The 16,484-nt window shown below is 44.3% G+C and overlaps 1 protein-coding gene across 6 annotated transcripts in view; it reads left to right on the top strand.

Moving 5' to 3' along the window:
• Positions 1-607: 607 nt before the first annotated feature.
• PHF12 (PHD finger protein 12) overlaps positions 608-16,484 on the top strand; it is a 31,351-nt gene continuing 15,474 nt past the window's right edge. For 2 of the 6 annotated variants that reach the window (XM_010573664.1, XM_010573670.1), the window contains exons 1-3: positions 5,408-5,509; positions 14,284-14,356; positions 15,928-16,315. In XM_010573664.1, coding sequence (XP_010571966.1) covers positions 14,306-14,356; positions 15,928-16,315 — 439 coding nt within the window. In that variant the 5' untranslated portion in view covers positions 5,408-5,509; positions 14,284-14,305. Of the gene's footprint in view, positions 694-5,407; positions 5,510-8,443; positions 8,514-14,283; positions 15,142-15,871; positions 16,316-16,484 lie in introns of those variants that run through there. The other 4 variants (XM_010573665.1, XM_010573666.1, XM_010573669.1 and 1 more) reach the window with 4 other exon arrangements.

Raw genomic sequence — 16,484 nt, 5'->3', positions numbered from 1 at the left:
GGGGGGGGGGGGGGGGGGGGAGTCTACCACCCTCCTTTCTTTTTGTGCTGAGCAGCAGCCGAGAGGCCTAGAGGAGGAGCGAGGCTGATGGCTGCGCGGCCTGGCTGCTCTGGTGCTGCCCTTACCCAGCCTACCACACACCTTCCCCCACCCCGGGGCGGATAACTTCCCCTCCTTGCCCTTCTCTAAGGGTGTGTTGCTTTGGGGTGGGGGGAGCTCCGGAAGGTCCTGGCCAGAGGGGGGGAAGCGATGGTGGCGTCTCCACACCAGGCCTTGATGTTCCCAGCGCTTCCGTGCTGCTGCAGCTGCTGGGAATAATGGAGGTTGCTGTCTCTGTGTCTCCCTGCCTCACTGTTTACAATATGGCGACCTTCCTTTAAATTATATTTTTATTCTCAGCGCCATTTTGGCTGCATATATGACTTCCAAACCCTTGCAGCGCTCCCCCAGTATCTCAAACGTGGAAATACCTTCCCTGTGGAAATCCAGGCCTCCAGACTTTAAAATTGGACGGGTTTATTCCTTTCCCTCCTTTTTTTCCTTCCTCCTGACCCTTTGGACCTGCTTGTCTCATCCGTAGGAGTGACTGCCGTGAATTGGGGGCAGTCGGGTCCTCTTGCTGGGAGTTGCGTGGCTTTGTTGATGAAGGCAGATCTTCCTGCATGCAAATCTGGGTGCCGTGTGGGAGTCGAGGTGCGTGTGGAGGCGGTGGCAAAGCTCTAGTCGGTAGAGGCTGCAGCGGGGAAGGACTCTTGCTGCCTTCCCTCACAGCTTCCTAAGCTCTCGGCACAAAGTGACCTGCCAAAGGCACCTGAACTTTACACCCCAAAGTTTTTTCCTTTCTGCACTGGGAGCCCAGATGCATCCGAGGCCACCTTACCCGAATCTCCCCTTCAACAGTTGACACAGGCGGGCGGTTTGTGTTAAATTAGCGCAGCCAGAGTGGATAATGGAGTGGAGGAGGGAGCAGGGCAAGTCAAACAGCTGGAGCTCGGGCGTACAGAGTATTCTTCCTTAGGGGAGATTTTTTAACCACATTCCTTTCTCTCTTTCATGCTTTGGAGCTTTGTTTGCCACCCTGTTACAGCTGTCTCCTCTTTGCTTTTTTTTTCCTGTTGTTTTTTTTTCCTTCTTCTTCTTTTGCTTGGTGGTTATACTGTGTTTATATGCTAATTGCAGGTCTCTGAACACTTATTAAACTGATTGCTGATACCAGGAAAACTGACTGTGCGGTCACAGTTCTGTAGGGAGTGTCCCGTTAGCAGTGTGTAGCCAGACAAACCCGACAATGCTGTAGTGTGCAGCCATGACATCATCTCTCCTACCCTGAGGAAGTGCTACTGGTGGTGGTTGGTGCAGGTCCTCTTAATATTTACTAGGAGGTTACTTAATTTTTTTATTATTGTCCAGCCTTCTCGGTGAGCTTTAATTTAAGTTTGTTTTTCTTTTATCAGGCATAGTTGCTTAAAACTCAGTGTTTGCTTTCAGGTGCTGCTGAGCACATCCTGATCCTTCTCTTAGTGAGCTTGGGGCGATGGCTAAAACATCACGTTTTGAGATGGAGGAGCTGTGACTAATCCTGTAGAGTTTCCTGGTTGATTCTGAATCCTAGTTAAACCTAACCGTAAATGAGACCACTTTGTGCATGGCTTAAATCTGGCTAAATTTCACGGCTCCATTTGGCAAGTTTCTTATAGTTAGTGAGTGGGAAACAGTCATGTAAATGGGATATCTCTAAAACTTTGGCTGTAGTTGAGTTAGTTGCATTATAATTATAAAAAAAAAAAATCTTTGGCTAACTAGTCACCCTTCAGAACAGAAATGGAAGGGGCAATTCTGATTACACCTTCTCACTTCACTTGTTGCCTTTCCTGGGGTATCTCTCAGCCAACCATTTTGACAGTAGCCCAGACTCTGCTGCGGGAGGTGGCGTGGTCTGGAGTGGCACAGCGCTGCTGGATAGGCTTTGCCTGAAGGCCTCCGGCTTGGGCCTGGTTCTCCCTCCCAGCTTGCCGGACCTCTGTCTGTCGCTCGGCCAAGGCCTTCAAGTGAACCAGGTTGTTTCGAAGGGATGCTCAGGTTTTGTTTTCGTGTTTTCTTCCCTCTACCTCCTACATCTTGCTTAAAGCAAACTTCCATTCTGGATATACACTTAGGCATAAAGGCAGCACTTGCAACTTCCTTTCTGCCTCCTTTTTTATTTAAAGAATAGCAGCTGTAATGCAATTCTTGTTTTAAGTCATTTGAATAGCAGTTTAATATACTGCTGGGTCATACTAGCTGAATTGGGTCGACAGCCTACCTGTTCTTTAAATATTTATTGTAAGCTTTAGTACCAGGTTGCATTTATTGTCAATATAGCAAAAAAAAAAAAAAAAGCTCTTAATTGGTCTAGGATTTGTGATCAGTTGATTAAAGCTGTATAGGAGAGGCCATATTATAAAAGAAAATGAATAACAGGGGTGTGATCAGCCCAAGTCACGCAGTCGGCTGGAGGCAAACCCAGGAGTTAACCCAGCTCAGTGGCCCATAAACTGGTTTTGTTTCTTCCTGTGTAGAGAAGGCTCTTCTGTATCATGTTGTTTAAATGTGTAGAGCAAGTTGGTTTCATTAGGTGTGTGGTTCTCAAACTTCAGCGGTTTGTCTTAACTTCAGCTTGGTACCTAAACCTATTGTCTTCTGCAGACAACAGAAGGCGCTCAACCAAAACCCCCAAAACTTTCCGATTCTGATAGTATTACGTGTCTCTGATGGTAAATAACAAGTTTTGTTGATACACTGTGGGAACAACTGCTCTCCTGAATTCATGTGGGTGGAAGTGGCTTCCCAATTCATCTGTCAGGGTGTCAGCTCTTCTCACAACTCCGTTTCAGAATTGCTAGTTCAGCATAAAACTCCTACAGGTACTCTAAGTGTCTGTGGACCGGGAGAGTTACCAGCCTGGCTGCAGATAGACTGGCTTGGTGGGAGAGATACAGGAAAGCGTAAAATCCCTTCCAGATACTTGGTTTCAACTTACTTGGATTAATATTGTAGTCAGGTGACTGTTTTCAGGTTTGAATTTACAGAGAGTTTTTTTTCCATCCTTAATAGTTCTTGAAAACAGGACATACATAGGATTTTTAGCTCTTAAGTCTGCTTTTGGTTATGCTGTTTGCCCATAATCTGCTGCTTTGGGTGATGGTGCAGCGTGCATTTTCATTCTGATATTCTGCCTTAACCCAGGCCCTTGGGAATGGTGTACACTCTTTCTTTACATGATTGAAACCCAATTTTCCAGTACTACTTCTATTCTTCCCCGTTTATATCCTCCTTCTGGCTATGTGATTGTTAGAATTCCGTGTATTTTCTTGAGCTCGTGGTAAACTTTGTTCACGTTGAAGTCGGTTTGCAAAGTGACTGATGTTGCAAATTCATTACAGCTTCGCAGAAGGATTAGAAAGATCCCTGGGAGAGGAAAAGTTTAGTTAACAAGCTGGGGGAGGGGAGTGACAACAGGAGGGAGAACTAACACAGAACGGTTTTGTGTTTGTTTTTTCTTTCTTTTTTTTTTTTTAAGTCTCACTGCCCGAGTTTCTGGTTGGAGGAGCCCAAAATCGCTAACCTCGCTGAACGCTGCCGTTCAAGTCCCTGTTATATATCGCATGCTGCTGGCTGTGAAGCACTGCTAGCATGGCAAAATGACCTGAGTTGCCTAAAGCTGCCCAGCTGCCCATTACGGTAAACAGACAGTACTAGTTCTGTGGCACTGCCCAGCAAAAAGCCTTCCCTTAGCTGCTGGATCACCCCCGGCTGTGCTGGGAGAGATACGCTGCATCCATACTGGGGCCTGCTAGCTCCATCACACTTTTTGCAATGCTTGCCCCTTCGTGTTTATATTTGGAGCGTTTGGCTCCATTTCCCCTCTGATTTGGCAGTCTTTGCCGAAGTGCTGTTGTCGAAGAACTGGAGTAACAGAGCTGCAAAGAGAAGTAGATGAAGCTAAACTAGCCTGAGTTTTGCATGTTTTCTATGAGTCATGTCGGTTAAGTGCTTTGCACAAAGAATGGAAAAAAGTTGGGTAGGACATCAATAACTCTTTCCCCACCTTATTCAAGTCTAAAACGTCCTGCCTTATCTTGGCATTTGGTCTAGCTTTGGGTGTTTTACATAAATATCCATTCTGTGGGGGGGGGAACATTAGCCTGTCAATTGTCTTAGCTAATCCTTCCCTTAATGGGCATCTTTGGCTGCCTCGGGGGTTTCAGGTGAAACTTTGGAAACTTTGAATGGTCTGAAGCATCTGCTGCTGCAAGGGGTAGCAGGATGTCCAGAAAGGTGCTGGAGAGGCTAACTTCATGCCTAACAGTGAACTACAGAGGAGCAGGGTTTCAGTATGCTGAATTACATACTGTCACTGGCACCTCTGGCATCTTCAAAAAAGCTTGTAGTTTAACTGCAGAAAGCTTTTGGTTTGAGGCTTTCTGGGTTTGGGGTTGTTTTTTTTTTTACATTAAATGACTGGCAAAAACCTACTTTAATGTTTATGTAATTGCATTTTGAAGATCAGAGCAAGCTGTTCTGTTACAAACATTAAATGTATCTATCTTAACTGATAGTTTGTTAACACAATATTGTTTTACATATATACTTTTTAAAAAGAAAAAAACCCCAACTTTTGTTTTTATGTGTTCTTGGTTCTGATGTTTTGGTAGGGTTGGGGCCAGTGTAGTCTTGATCCTAAACCAGAAGGAAGCAACTCCGCTGGCTTGGTTTCTCGGTGCGGAGGGTAACTGCGCATGTGTCTGCAGATGTGGTAACATGATCAGTCTTGGCAGTTCTGTTCAGCAAAGTTGTACCAATGAGATCTTGTGCTCTCCTTATTTTGTCCTAAATATCTCGATGCAAAGGCAGATAAGGTCAGCTTAAACCTACAAACTTAAGCTGAGGGCACCAGAGAACCATTCACAGTAAGAATTTGATGAACTAATCTAATTTTGGGACTTGGAAACCACATTTCTCACCTATGTGTGCATGCATGTTGCTCGTGTTAAACTGAGCGTGGGCAGATTTTGCAGTGTGGGCAAGAGTTGGTCATTCACATCAAGCAGTGGATCGCTGCTGCTATTCTCAACATCAGTGTAAAGTGGTAGGAGCAAGGCATTAGGATTCTGACAAAGTCAAGGAGGGGGATGTTTAACTGGTTAACTTACACTTTGTCTTCAGACGTGGCTGCTGGATGGACTAGCATTATCTCAAACATCCATAATGATTTGAAGCCTTTTAAAAAAAGGGCACAGTGCCGTGACTGTTAATAAGGAAAGTTCTCCACTGTTTTGTCCTTTTGCTTGGGAAAGTGCCAGTTTTATGTTGACTGGGACTTGTGGAACTGAGAAGTCTCTTTTTTTTTGTGCTGCTGCAGGGTCCATTTTTGAGTTGACTCCTCAAGTTCAGTAGGATGCAGCGCCTTGCTTCGAGGTGGGGTTCACCCACGGCTTTGTTCGTGCTGCGCTGGAGCTGGTCTTTCCTGGTATGTCGGACCCGCAGGCATGACTCACGGGAGCCTTTCAAAACGTGGAAAGGTCTTCCCAGAGGAATTCCAGCTCCTCCAGGCATTTGCAAAGGAAATTCTTAATTGGGTTGGATTCGTAATACTAATCTGCTAATGACTGTTTGTTATGGAGATCTTAGCGCTATCTTGTAAATATATTCACCTTCATTTAGCTTGCCTTGTGTCTTTTTATCACATACAAGCTCAGTGCTGTTAAGATTGTACAGCTGCCTGTGGATCTTATAGTTGGGAATGGGAGGACTACTGTGTTTGTTACACAAAATCATATAATGCTCTCATAATTCTCCCCTCTCTCCATTTCTCAATGTTGCTTTAGGTGTGGTTAGTAAATGGGAAGTGGTAATGATTAGCATGTCTAACATCTGGCTGGACTTCTCTTACAGCGGGTATGGAGGACATCTTGGATGGGGAGTGCCCCCATACTGTTGTCAGCAGCAGAACTGTGAATTTCTAGTAAGAGTGAGGACCAAACATGCTTTTTTTTTTTTCCTCCTGAAACTGACCTTTTTGACTTAGGTTGTAGGTGCTGTTGTGATGGTGTGAAGAACACCTGCATGTAGGGCAGGGCTCCTGGCTGTCTCCCTGTGTAGGACAGGCTGAGTCAATTGGAGATTTCAGTCATAGCATCGATACTGAAACAGTTTTTCTATGTAGTAAAGGCACTAACATCAATTCTTCTGTTTATTGACCCACACAAGTGGATGTTGAACTGTTTTTGTTGCTAGACTGACTCACTGGTACGTGTCAGGTTCTTGAGTTTTTCCTGTGCTCTGGAGCCCTTAATAATCCTTGAGTCAGTAGCAAGTAGCAGGAATCTGCTGTGAAGAAAGTGAGCGGTTACTTCCAGAGTAGGAAGGAGGTGTATCTTCCTGAAAGCAAGTGTTACAGAGCCTGAATATTTAGGAAGTGCTGCCTCTTGCAATATCAATCACATGTGAGACGGACATACCTGTTTTTTTTAACCCGTCAGGAAGTAAGCTTGGACTTCTGAAAATGCTAATGTATCTGAGAATATAATATGGCTTTGTCATAGGGGTATGAAGTACTGGATTTGAAAGAAGTGAGTGTAAGCAAAAAGTGTCTTGCCACGTCAGGTTGCTGGCTAAACTTGTGATTTTTGTGACACAGTCAGATTGCTGGAGCTGGCTTTTCCTACTTATAGTAGTCGTTCTACGCTGTCTCCAACTCCACTGCTCACTAGATGTCTGCCCAGCTTCCTCAAAGGAATGCTGCAGTATCTAGTAACTCTGTAAGCTGAGTAAAAATAGTGTTGTATCTTCTTTTTAATAAAGGGGTTGACAGATATCAGTTGTAATGCAATTACATACCTTTTTAGGGTATGGAGTAAATGCTCCCTATAGCCAAAAATGAAGAAATTCTATAAATCATTCTTCCAGTTGGTGCATCAGATCTTGAGTACAAAAGGCAAAGAGCATCTCAGCCAGCTGGGGGAAATCTAGAGCCTGAACCCAACTCTAACCTATTTCTGCTGACGTCTGCTCTGCACGAGTCACTTGAAGAAAACTAGATGGAGTTGGAGATTATCGACTTTGAACCCTGCAGAAAGCAGTGGCCTGAGGATGCAATTTAGCAGGCTGAAAACCCCATGCTGAATTTCTGGCAAGCGCTAGCGATTGGTGTGAAACACCTGCCTGTACAGCCTCTGACTTTAGGCAAGGCATCATGTGAACTTCCCAGTGATCTCCGTCTCAAATAGCAACAGGAGCAGCATATGAAGGTGATGGGAAAAGGCAGAAAAGAACGTATACCCTGCTTTAAGGGGTTTTTTGTGGATATTTCTATTGCTGCTCTTTTCCCTCTCTTCCCCAGTGTTCTTGGGAAAGCCTGGTCCACATGTAGGTGTCAGAATTATACTTCACTTGTGCCTGTGTGAAGACAAATTCATACTTTTGCTTTTATGGGTCTGTCCTTCATCCTCTTCTGATGTGCTGCTTTCCTTTTTTCCACCTTATGGCTTCTGTCCTTTCACCCCCGTCTCCTTTGAACATGTTCAGTATGGCTAGGGCTGAATGTGTTCACTTTTCAGAAACCTCTCAGACCTGTGTTTTGATTATTTTTTTTTCTCCACCAGAGATGTCTCTTCACTTATTGTTCTTTTAAAGACAAAATTGGATGAAGTGATTCTCACTAGAGCTGTCTTGTTCCTCAGCCCTCTTTCTTTTCCCTGAGGCTGCCCTATGTGTCATCCTGCTTTGAGAAGATGACTTCTAATCTGTTAAGAAGCTGGTGCTGTAAAGATCTGAACACTTAATAATGAATCTGGACATTGAATTCAGGCTATTGTTACTATTGTCTGCAGTACAGGCATGAGTGATGCATGGGAAAGAAATGGGAGTCGGGGTGTGCAGAATGCCTGAATTTCTGGGTCTGACCCAAATTTTCCAAAGTCAACAAGTCTTCCTATTGACTTCATGATTTCTGCTTATAAATACAAAGTTGGACGGTTGCCTAGCAGATATGTCCCAAATATCAAGAGTTCATAAAGAACCAAACTGATTTATAAAAAAAAAAAGCGAAACAAACCCTCAGTGCGGTACAGGTGGCATTATACATTTTTTTATGCTTGCTTATTTATATAGGTATATACTTGGGGTTTTTATATGTATACAGAAGTCTAATATCTTAAAAAAACAATACTTCCTTTAATTTTTTCATCAGCTGTTAATGATGCTAATAACTAATGGGTTATCTAGAGAATGGTCTCTGTGGGCCATGCTCTTTCTATAAATAGAAGTCACTAATTACTTCAGGTGATCACATGTTTACATGCAGCTTATCCAGTTTATTGGACTGTCCTGCTTGTCAGGTCTGAGGCAAAAAAGTTCTACTTCATCAAGTTGGAGGGAACTTTTTCTGATTCCCCATGAGTCTCAGGATTGCCTGCGCAGGAGTGCACGGGGAGGAGGCTGGACCCCTGGTGACAAGTGGGAAGGGAAGCGAGGTAAGGTAGATAACACGTGCTTCTATGAGGTTGTACTTAGCTCTCGCTTCCCAGGATGAGACTAGCGGGAGCAGTTTGAGGAAGGGTACAAGTAAATAACTTCACTGGCTTCAAAATTCACAAAATACTCTAATTCACAATACACTAGCACTTTGGCTTGTGAAACGGTACCTGGTTCTTAGGAGCATCGATCATAGTACTGCTGCCAGAGACTTGAGCCGCTAGTCAGCACAGTGTTCTACCCTTGCAGTGTTGAACACTGGCTGTTTTAGAAGATAGAAATAAGCACACAGTGAATTAAATTTTGGGATCTAGCATACCGGGTTATAATACTTCTTAAACTCTTTTAAGAGTTTGAGTCTTCCTCTGTCCTTGTACTGGTATGTGGACAGATTATGTTAGCGTACCTTTATTTTATCTTTGCGTGCGTCTTGTTTCTCACTGTTTGGCCATATAATGGTGTTTTAATCCTGCTTCTGTTCTCTTGTCTGTTGCTGAACCCTTATTTCCAACTCTGGCCATGCTGTTGGAAAGATGCATGCTAAGCAGATGCAGTGTTCCAGATGATGGGATAATTGGTGACCTGTGAAATGGTCATTTTAGTTCCCTTCCTTGCATAGTGGCAGCCAAAATAATCATGTACTGACCTGTCCAGTGATGTCCAGGTCTTCTTGCTGAATGTTACTAATTTAGAACTTCTTATATGCATGCTCAAGACTTTCACTTCAATGTAAACAAAGTTACACTGCCTGCTATCAATTTTTTTTTCCACTAGTTCCCTCAGGAGTAGTTGCACCGCAGATGATGCTCCGTAGTTGATGTGAATTGCACTACTGGCTTCAAGTAGGTATAACTTATAAAATATGTGAGCCTAATTGGGACCAGAAAGTGTCTGAAACTCTCTTAGTTTTAAGGTGATTGGGTCATGCTTAGAGGTCTGTAAAGAACAAAAATTATGCCTGGCTTATCTGAAGTTTGGTGGTCTCTGCATTGGTGCTTAAGAAATCTTTGGCTTCATTGGGAAGATTGTTTCTTGTGCTCCTGAGTGTCGCGACTTTACCCATGTTAATGAGCAGAACTTGTAGACCCTCGCTGAGTAGTTTGTGCTGAGGAATAATCCTGACACTACTGGAATAGAGGAGAGAACCGACAGTATTCCTAGTAACCATCTTTAAGGTAATGGAGTCTGACTTCTGTCTTCAGCAAATAGTAAGCTCTTTGTTGATCCAAGAGCTGCAATAGGAAGGTAAGAGAGTTGCAGTGGGGAGGAACTTGAAACAGGCTGCAGCTGTTAGCTTGTTTTGTGTGTTTTTATTATGTATAAGGTAAAGGCTCTGAGCACTGGGTTCCAGGTGTCCTCCTCCTGCAGGGTTTTGGAGCAGCTGTGAACAGAAGTGTGTAACTTGGGCCCAGTAAAACTGTTTCAAAGAACTGAATTTGTAAATGATGCAACTTTCTCTGTTTCTCAATGGGGCTCTTGTGATGCGCTGACAGTGAGGTTGGTTTCCTGGTTTGTTTTAGTTACGGCTGCTATTGAGGCCCTGCTGTAGGAAGCCAGGGAGCCTTGTTCTTTATGAAGCTGGTAGAACAGCTGTAGCTCTATCCATCACTGGGATAAATAGGAGTCCAGTAGAAGAGCCAAAAGCTTTCTTCCTTTATCTAACTGGCAAACATAACCAGCATCCTTCCTTATAAGCCTATCATTGAGTCTTGGTAAGTTAAGTAGAAGATTTCTGAGAAGGAGAGATGTTCTTGCCTACATTTTTTCGTGGGGTTAATATTTTGCCCTGCACAGAAAAAAATACATAAGTCCGATTGTTGAAAACAGAATACATCAAAGACCAGTTGTTCAAGAAGGCTTCACCAAACACTGGTTTGTTTTCCTGCCACCATTATCCCAGCCTGATAGCTGGCTGCAGCCTTGGTGGGTCCAGAGCGTGCTCTTAGTAGTGTCAACGTGCCTTTGATGCAAGATGGCCACCAGGAATGCTGAGTGTAAATAACTTCAGGTTTGCTTATAACTGGTTCCTTTGAGAGCTATGGCCCAGTTTGTATTGAAGAAGGTGCCATTCCTTTGAGCATTTGTTTACTTATTTATTGAGGTCAGCAAAGTGAAGAGTGATTACAGGATTTAGACTAACAACAGGCATCTGATGTATGAGAGCTCCAGAGTGTGAAATTGAAAAGCTAAGTGGCTTCATGCTATTGTTTGCTTGATAAAAAGTCCTGATATATGGATGACTCTTGAAGATTTTTTTTTTCTTCATCATAGCCATTTAAATTTTATTTAAGGGAGGCTTTGCTTAATGTTCTGACCATAGGAGCTAGTCCAACAGTTTACAAGAGCAAGTCTTGACAACACAAATCTGGTATGAATTGCAGGAGATGCTGCTTAACTTTTTTAGAAAAAAGTCACGAGACTAGTATTATGGCAAGTGACTTTGTATCAGCGTAGTGGATTTTGAATAAGCTGTGATAAACATCTTTAATTTTCAGAGGCTTTGTATGAGTTGGTATTCCAGGTGTTTGTATAGGTATTAACTTTGAAAGTCAGCCTCAGTTTTCAGAGCTGTCTTTGTCTTAAACTCAGAAATACGCTCTGTTGAGCAGATTTGATTTGGGTGACACCAAACCTTCCAGGTAAAATAGTGCTGGCCACCACTCTTGCCTGTGATGACAACAGGGGGAAACTTTCTGAAACAAAGGCTCAGCGAAATTGTACAGAACAGTACAACTGATTGGTGTGTAGTTGAAAGGAGATATGTTGTAACTGAAAATAAAGTTGGTGCTGTACAATTCCAGGTCCTGTTGGCAGCAAACACTAACGGCTGGAGATCTGCATGCTAATGAACCTATGAAAGATAGGGAGAAAACAGCCATGGTGCTCTTGCCAAAGTGCTAATTCTTACCTTGGTTATGAAGATCAAGTATCTTGTTCAGATTTAAAAATCAGTTTCTCTTATGCTTACGGTAAAAGGTTGAAGAATGTGGTCATAACTAGTCAATTAAAACAGCATTCTTTAGTGCTTCCCTGGCTTTATGCTAAGACCCAGGAAATGCTCTCTGCTTGCAGAGAGGCCAGCAGTGCAGGAACAGCATTCATCAGTCTTTGTTAGTGCAGCGAGCTGCCTTGATGAACAGTTCATTAACCAGGAGAAGCAGAATCAGTCTTTTAATACACTTGCTATAGCAGTTAGGCCCTGACAGCGAGCAGAAAAACTCAGCTCTCTGACTAGCCTCCTAAAACCTTGCTGCTGGTCTGAAACTAATCTTTCATCTTTCGCCCTCCTTCTACAGGCCTTTGGGTAGCAGCATTCATTAAAATGCTTCTCTAAGCTGTCATCTAAGAGTAGTGTGTCTGTAGGATCTCATTGGTTTTGAGCAGATTGTTCAAACATAACAAATGGGACAATAACATAAACACTTAAGAAGAAACGTGTTCTAACTCTTCTAGGCATCTCTTAAGATTCACCGTGGTATTAATTGTTTCATTGTAAAATGAATAAGATTGAGGTAACAGTTAAAACAAATAACCGGAGGCATCTGGCAGCGCGTGGATCCCTGGCAGGCCGTGTGTCCATTGGAATGGGGCAGACGTGTTTCCAGCAGTTCAGGCACGCTCGTCGGTAGCTTCAGAGGGCTAAAATTCACTACAAACAAATCAAAGTGTGTGGGGTTTTTTCCCCGGGGGTGTTGGGAAGGGAGGAGGGAATAGGCCAGATGAATCCGTACTGGCTGTAGCTGCATATTTAAGAGCTCGGTTTCCGGCAGGAGTAAAACCTGGACTTGCAGGATCCACCTTAGGACTCAGAGTGGATTTACGCTGCAGCAAGCACAGGAGGATCATTTGTTACTCTCCTCCTTCCATCCCCCTTCCCTGCTTCCATTAGCAAAAGATTAGTTTGGGGCAGGGGGGAGTTATTTCAGCCAAACATTTGAAGCTTCCTGTAAAGCAGCCAGTAGTTGAGGCTTTGGTGCTCTCGTCTAGAGCCTGATCTCTTGTTCATCCAAGTCCTCCAGGAAATGAGAAACATAAGCTGCAGGTATGTTTGAGCATATATGCAGAGCACTGCATTTCTGGAGCGCCTGGAACACAGAGGACTCTGAAACTCTGCACTCCTCAAAATGGCTGCCAGATGTGTTGGCTCTACTGAATTCCCCGGAGCCTGACACCAGAAATGCTGAGGTTATTACCACTTTGGTTCTTGCTGTGTTCTTCCTTCAGTCTTCCAGGCACAGTGTTGCAAGACCGAGTGTGACCCTGGGTGGCTGCAGTACCTGCAGAGGCTTTCTGTTGGCATACTGGTGTGCTCGGGGCAAGGCTCACTGGGACTCTGTTTAAACACAGGAAGCATGTTTGTTTTTACAGCTCAGGCTTGGGAGCCTGGGCTGGAATCCTGTGCCATTTCCCCGTGCTAGGAGCAAGATTCTCGAGGAAGACAGCCTCTCCCTTTGCTGCAAAGCACAGCTCTTACTGGCCAACAAATCTGCATCTTGCCCTCTCTGGCTTGCCACTGCCAGAGAGTTCTTACAGCTTAACTTGGATTTGTTTTGATATTTGTAGGTGCAATAAACAGTATAGAGACTCGTGAAGTGAACACAGTCTGGCTGCCCATGCTCGCGTGGCTTCTTGGGCCGGTCTTCTAAGCTCCTTGCTAGTGTGGCTGCACTGCTGCTTGGTCACCTTGTAACCCAGTCAGTCCCCGCTGGATCCCTTGTAATCCGTTTCCCGGTCAGTGGGAAATGGAGCTTCCAGGTCCTGCAATAGCATGTCTACCTGTTGAGTGTTCAGCACAAGAGAGTAGACTCGCTATGGAGCTGTCTCTAGCATCAGTACGCAGAACTTTTAAAAGCGTATCTTAAAGCCATGCTGTGTGGTAACTGGCTGTTTATCTGACAGCATGTATGCTTTTCCTGCAACAGTCAGCAGTTTGCTAAAATAACAAATCTTAATGATAAAAAGGTGTTGGAAAGTACTTGAGCTAGTAGTAGGGTCTGTAAGGAAAGTGTATCATCTAACATATGCTGCTCTGCGTTTAACTGAGGAAGAATGTTTCTCAAAATAGTCCTCCTTATCCCTTCATCTAATTTGCTTTGGTTTATTTCTAGCATCAAAATGAGAATGTGATTTCGATGTGATACAGCTTTTATAGTAAGTGCAGATCCATGTGAGTAGGATGTATCTTGTGCTTCATAGCCAAGGCAAGCTGTATACGGTGACACTTTTAAGAGTATTTGGGTTTTCTTAAGATAGAAAGTGGTTTCCACCATTAAGTAAGTGTGCCCAGGGATGGAGTACATGGGAAGCAGTGGGCAGACTTCATAGTAGCTTGTTCAGTTGGCCTCAAACTGCAAATTCAAAGGATGGAAATGCCTAGATATGTGACTGTGCTTGCTGCATGGGAATCTGTGTGATCTTACATGGAGTGATTAAGTTATTTAAGGAGGCGTTGGTGCTGGGGGGAGGTATACAAGTTGCACACAAGTGAATCTTCCATTTATCTTTGCTATTCAATTCTAAGACTGTCCTCTGAAACCATGGAGCATGCTGCATTGTGGAGATGAGATGGGTGTCATGGAAGACTAGCATCTTAGAGGTGTCTTGCTACGTGGATGTATGGGGGAGCAAAACTGGGGAGCACCACCGTAAAGAATAAGAGGAAGTGCCTGGAAGTGGAACTTGCACAGCTACCCTGACTCGGGCTGCATGTATCTGAGAAGAGGCATTCCAGAAATAACAGTAAAGCGTTGCTTTGTATTTCTCTTGTAGCAACCCTCCGCTCAGTGAGGAGATGCTGCCTCCGGGGGAGTGGATGTGTCACCGCTGCACTGTACGCCGCAAGGTAAAGCCTCTCGTAACAGACATGATCCCTGCCCTGCCGACTGTCCATTTGAAATGTGAACCCTGTGTTTTATACCTTCCTCTCCCCTTAATGTGTACGTATATACCACCAGAGTTGCTCTTTGTGCTCACGGTTGCGAAGGGCTTTGTTAGGAACAGGCTTAAAGAAAATGAAGGGGTCTTGGTGAGACCCTCCTGATATTTTTAACCTTGCTACTAGGAACCAAAACTGAAGTGCCTGATAAGTTCTTGTCAAGCTGTGCCTTTTAAACTGTTTGCCCCACCCCTTCTGGAAAGGAGGGAGAGCTGAGGCAGAGGGAATGGGAGCCATGCTTGAGGAAGTGAGCTGTCTACAGGTGAAACAGGAGTCAGGTTAATGCAGCTTTGGCATCAGGGCTGTGATTCTGGTTAATCTGTGTTTTTTAGAAGTGTGGCTTCACAGCAGTTGCACATCAGCAGAGGGTGATGTTATGATTTCCTGGGCTGTTGAACAGGATGGGGAGGAGATGATTGGGCAAGATTGTGGCTTGTCTTTGTTTTTTTTCCTTGATGCTCTTTCTCCAGGAAGCTATCTTGCACAATGTAAACATCTTACTGCTGTGACTACGTAAGACCGCGTAGCAGAGGGTTTAGAAACTGCACCAAACTATCTAGCAACTGTTCCCTTGAAGTGACACCCAAAACAGATTGGAAGAAAACTGTGTACTCAGCCTTTTGTTCCTGAAGCAATTGCCTTGTCATGTTTCCAGGGTACTGTTCAGCCATCTGCCAACAGTAAAAATGAAGGTTGCCAATTTAAAAAATAATAATAAAATAAATAAAAAAGAGAGAGAGAAAGAAAAGGAAAAAAGTCCCCAACTTTTCTGTATTAAAAATTGTCTGATAACACTCTGTTCCTTTTACAGACCATTTTAGTGATCAAGTAGGTTGGTTCATCCATATTGGTGATGCTGTCAGGCACTGGAGCAGTGCACAGGTGCCCATACTAAGCCATGCAGCATCCCCTTCTGTTACAAAATGGATCTCGTGGTGATTGCAAAGTATTGTTTTCCTCTGCTGCGGTTCTCCCTGCCCACCTTGTTCAAGATTCCTGTCGTCAAGAGATAGGAGAGTGTTGTTTGTATATTGTGCTTGTATTCTCAAGCTGACCTTCTTGTTCCATAATGGGTTTGGATGCACTGCCAGGGTTAATAGACTGCATCGACAATGAACAGTCTACTGTGGAGTTTCTCAGTGTTGGCTAGCAAAGTAAACAGAGTTGTCTGATTCGTCAGGTGTTTAGGACTAGATGCTGTGAAATGTTGTCCTGATCTGGACTCAAATACGGCTATCCTGAAAGGGGAGAGACATGCTAATTTCCTTCCCCATGCTTGGTTCCCTTCAGCTGTTGTCATCTGTATGTTAGCTGCAATCAAATTGGTTTTGCTAGGTCAAGGCTTTAATGACTTTACAGGGGAAGTTGTAGTGGCTCAAGCCTTTTCAGATGCTGTTTGTCTTCGATTGCATATTTGTCAAGGTTGATGTGCTTTGTTTGTGGCCTCCATGATAAGCCTGCCTATTCATGTCGTGCAGAAGCGAGAACAGAAGAAAGAGCTGGGGCAGGTAAATGGATTGGTGGACAAATCTGGGAAAAGGACCACCTCCCCCACCAGTGACGCAGACCTGTTGGACAGGTCTAGCAGCAGCATCAGGGCTAATGCGCATGCCAGGATCTTGGAAAGGAGAGCAAGCCGGCCTGGCACTCCCACATCCAATGCCAGCACCGAGACCCCCAACTCAGAGCAGAATGATGTCGATGAGGACATAATTGACGTGGATGATGACTCTGCCATTGCAGAAATGGACTGTGGGCAGCCCCAGCTGAAGCGACCCTTTGAGCTTCTTATTGCTGCTGCCATGGAAAGGAACCCAACGCAGTTCCAGTTGCCGAATGAACTGACCTGCACCACAGCACTTCCAGGTGAGCAATGGCTTGTCTAGTGTTGGTGAAGATGTCTGCAGTTGCATCCTGCTGCCATCTTGCCTCTTTTCCCTCTTGACTCCTTGCTAGCTGTGGCTCCAGTGATGCTCACTGGTGAAAGCAGAGGGTACAGAAGTACCCCTGGTCGTCCTCCAGCTGTCCAACAGCA

This window comes from Haliaeetus leucocephalus, unplaced genomic scaffold (genome assembly GCF_000737465.1).
Source record: "Haliaeetus leucocephalus isolate CR32 unplaced genomic scaffold, Haliaeetus_leucocephalus-4.0 Scaffold395, whole genome shotgun sequence".
Lineage (NCBI taxonomy): Eukaryota > Metazoa > Chordata > Aves > Accipitriformes > Accipitridae > Haliaeetus > Haliaeetus leucocephalus.
This window is presented reverse-complemented; position numbering and strand designations above follow the sequence as displayed.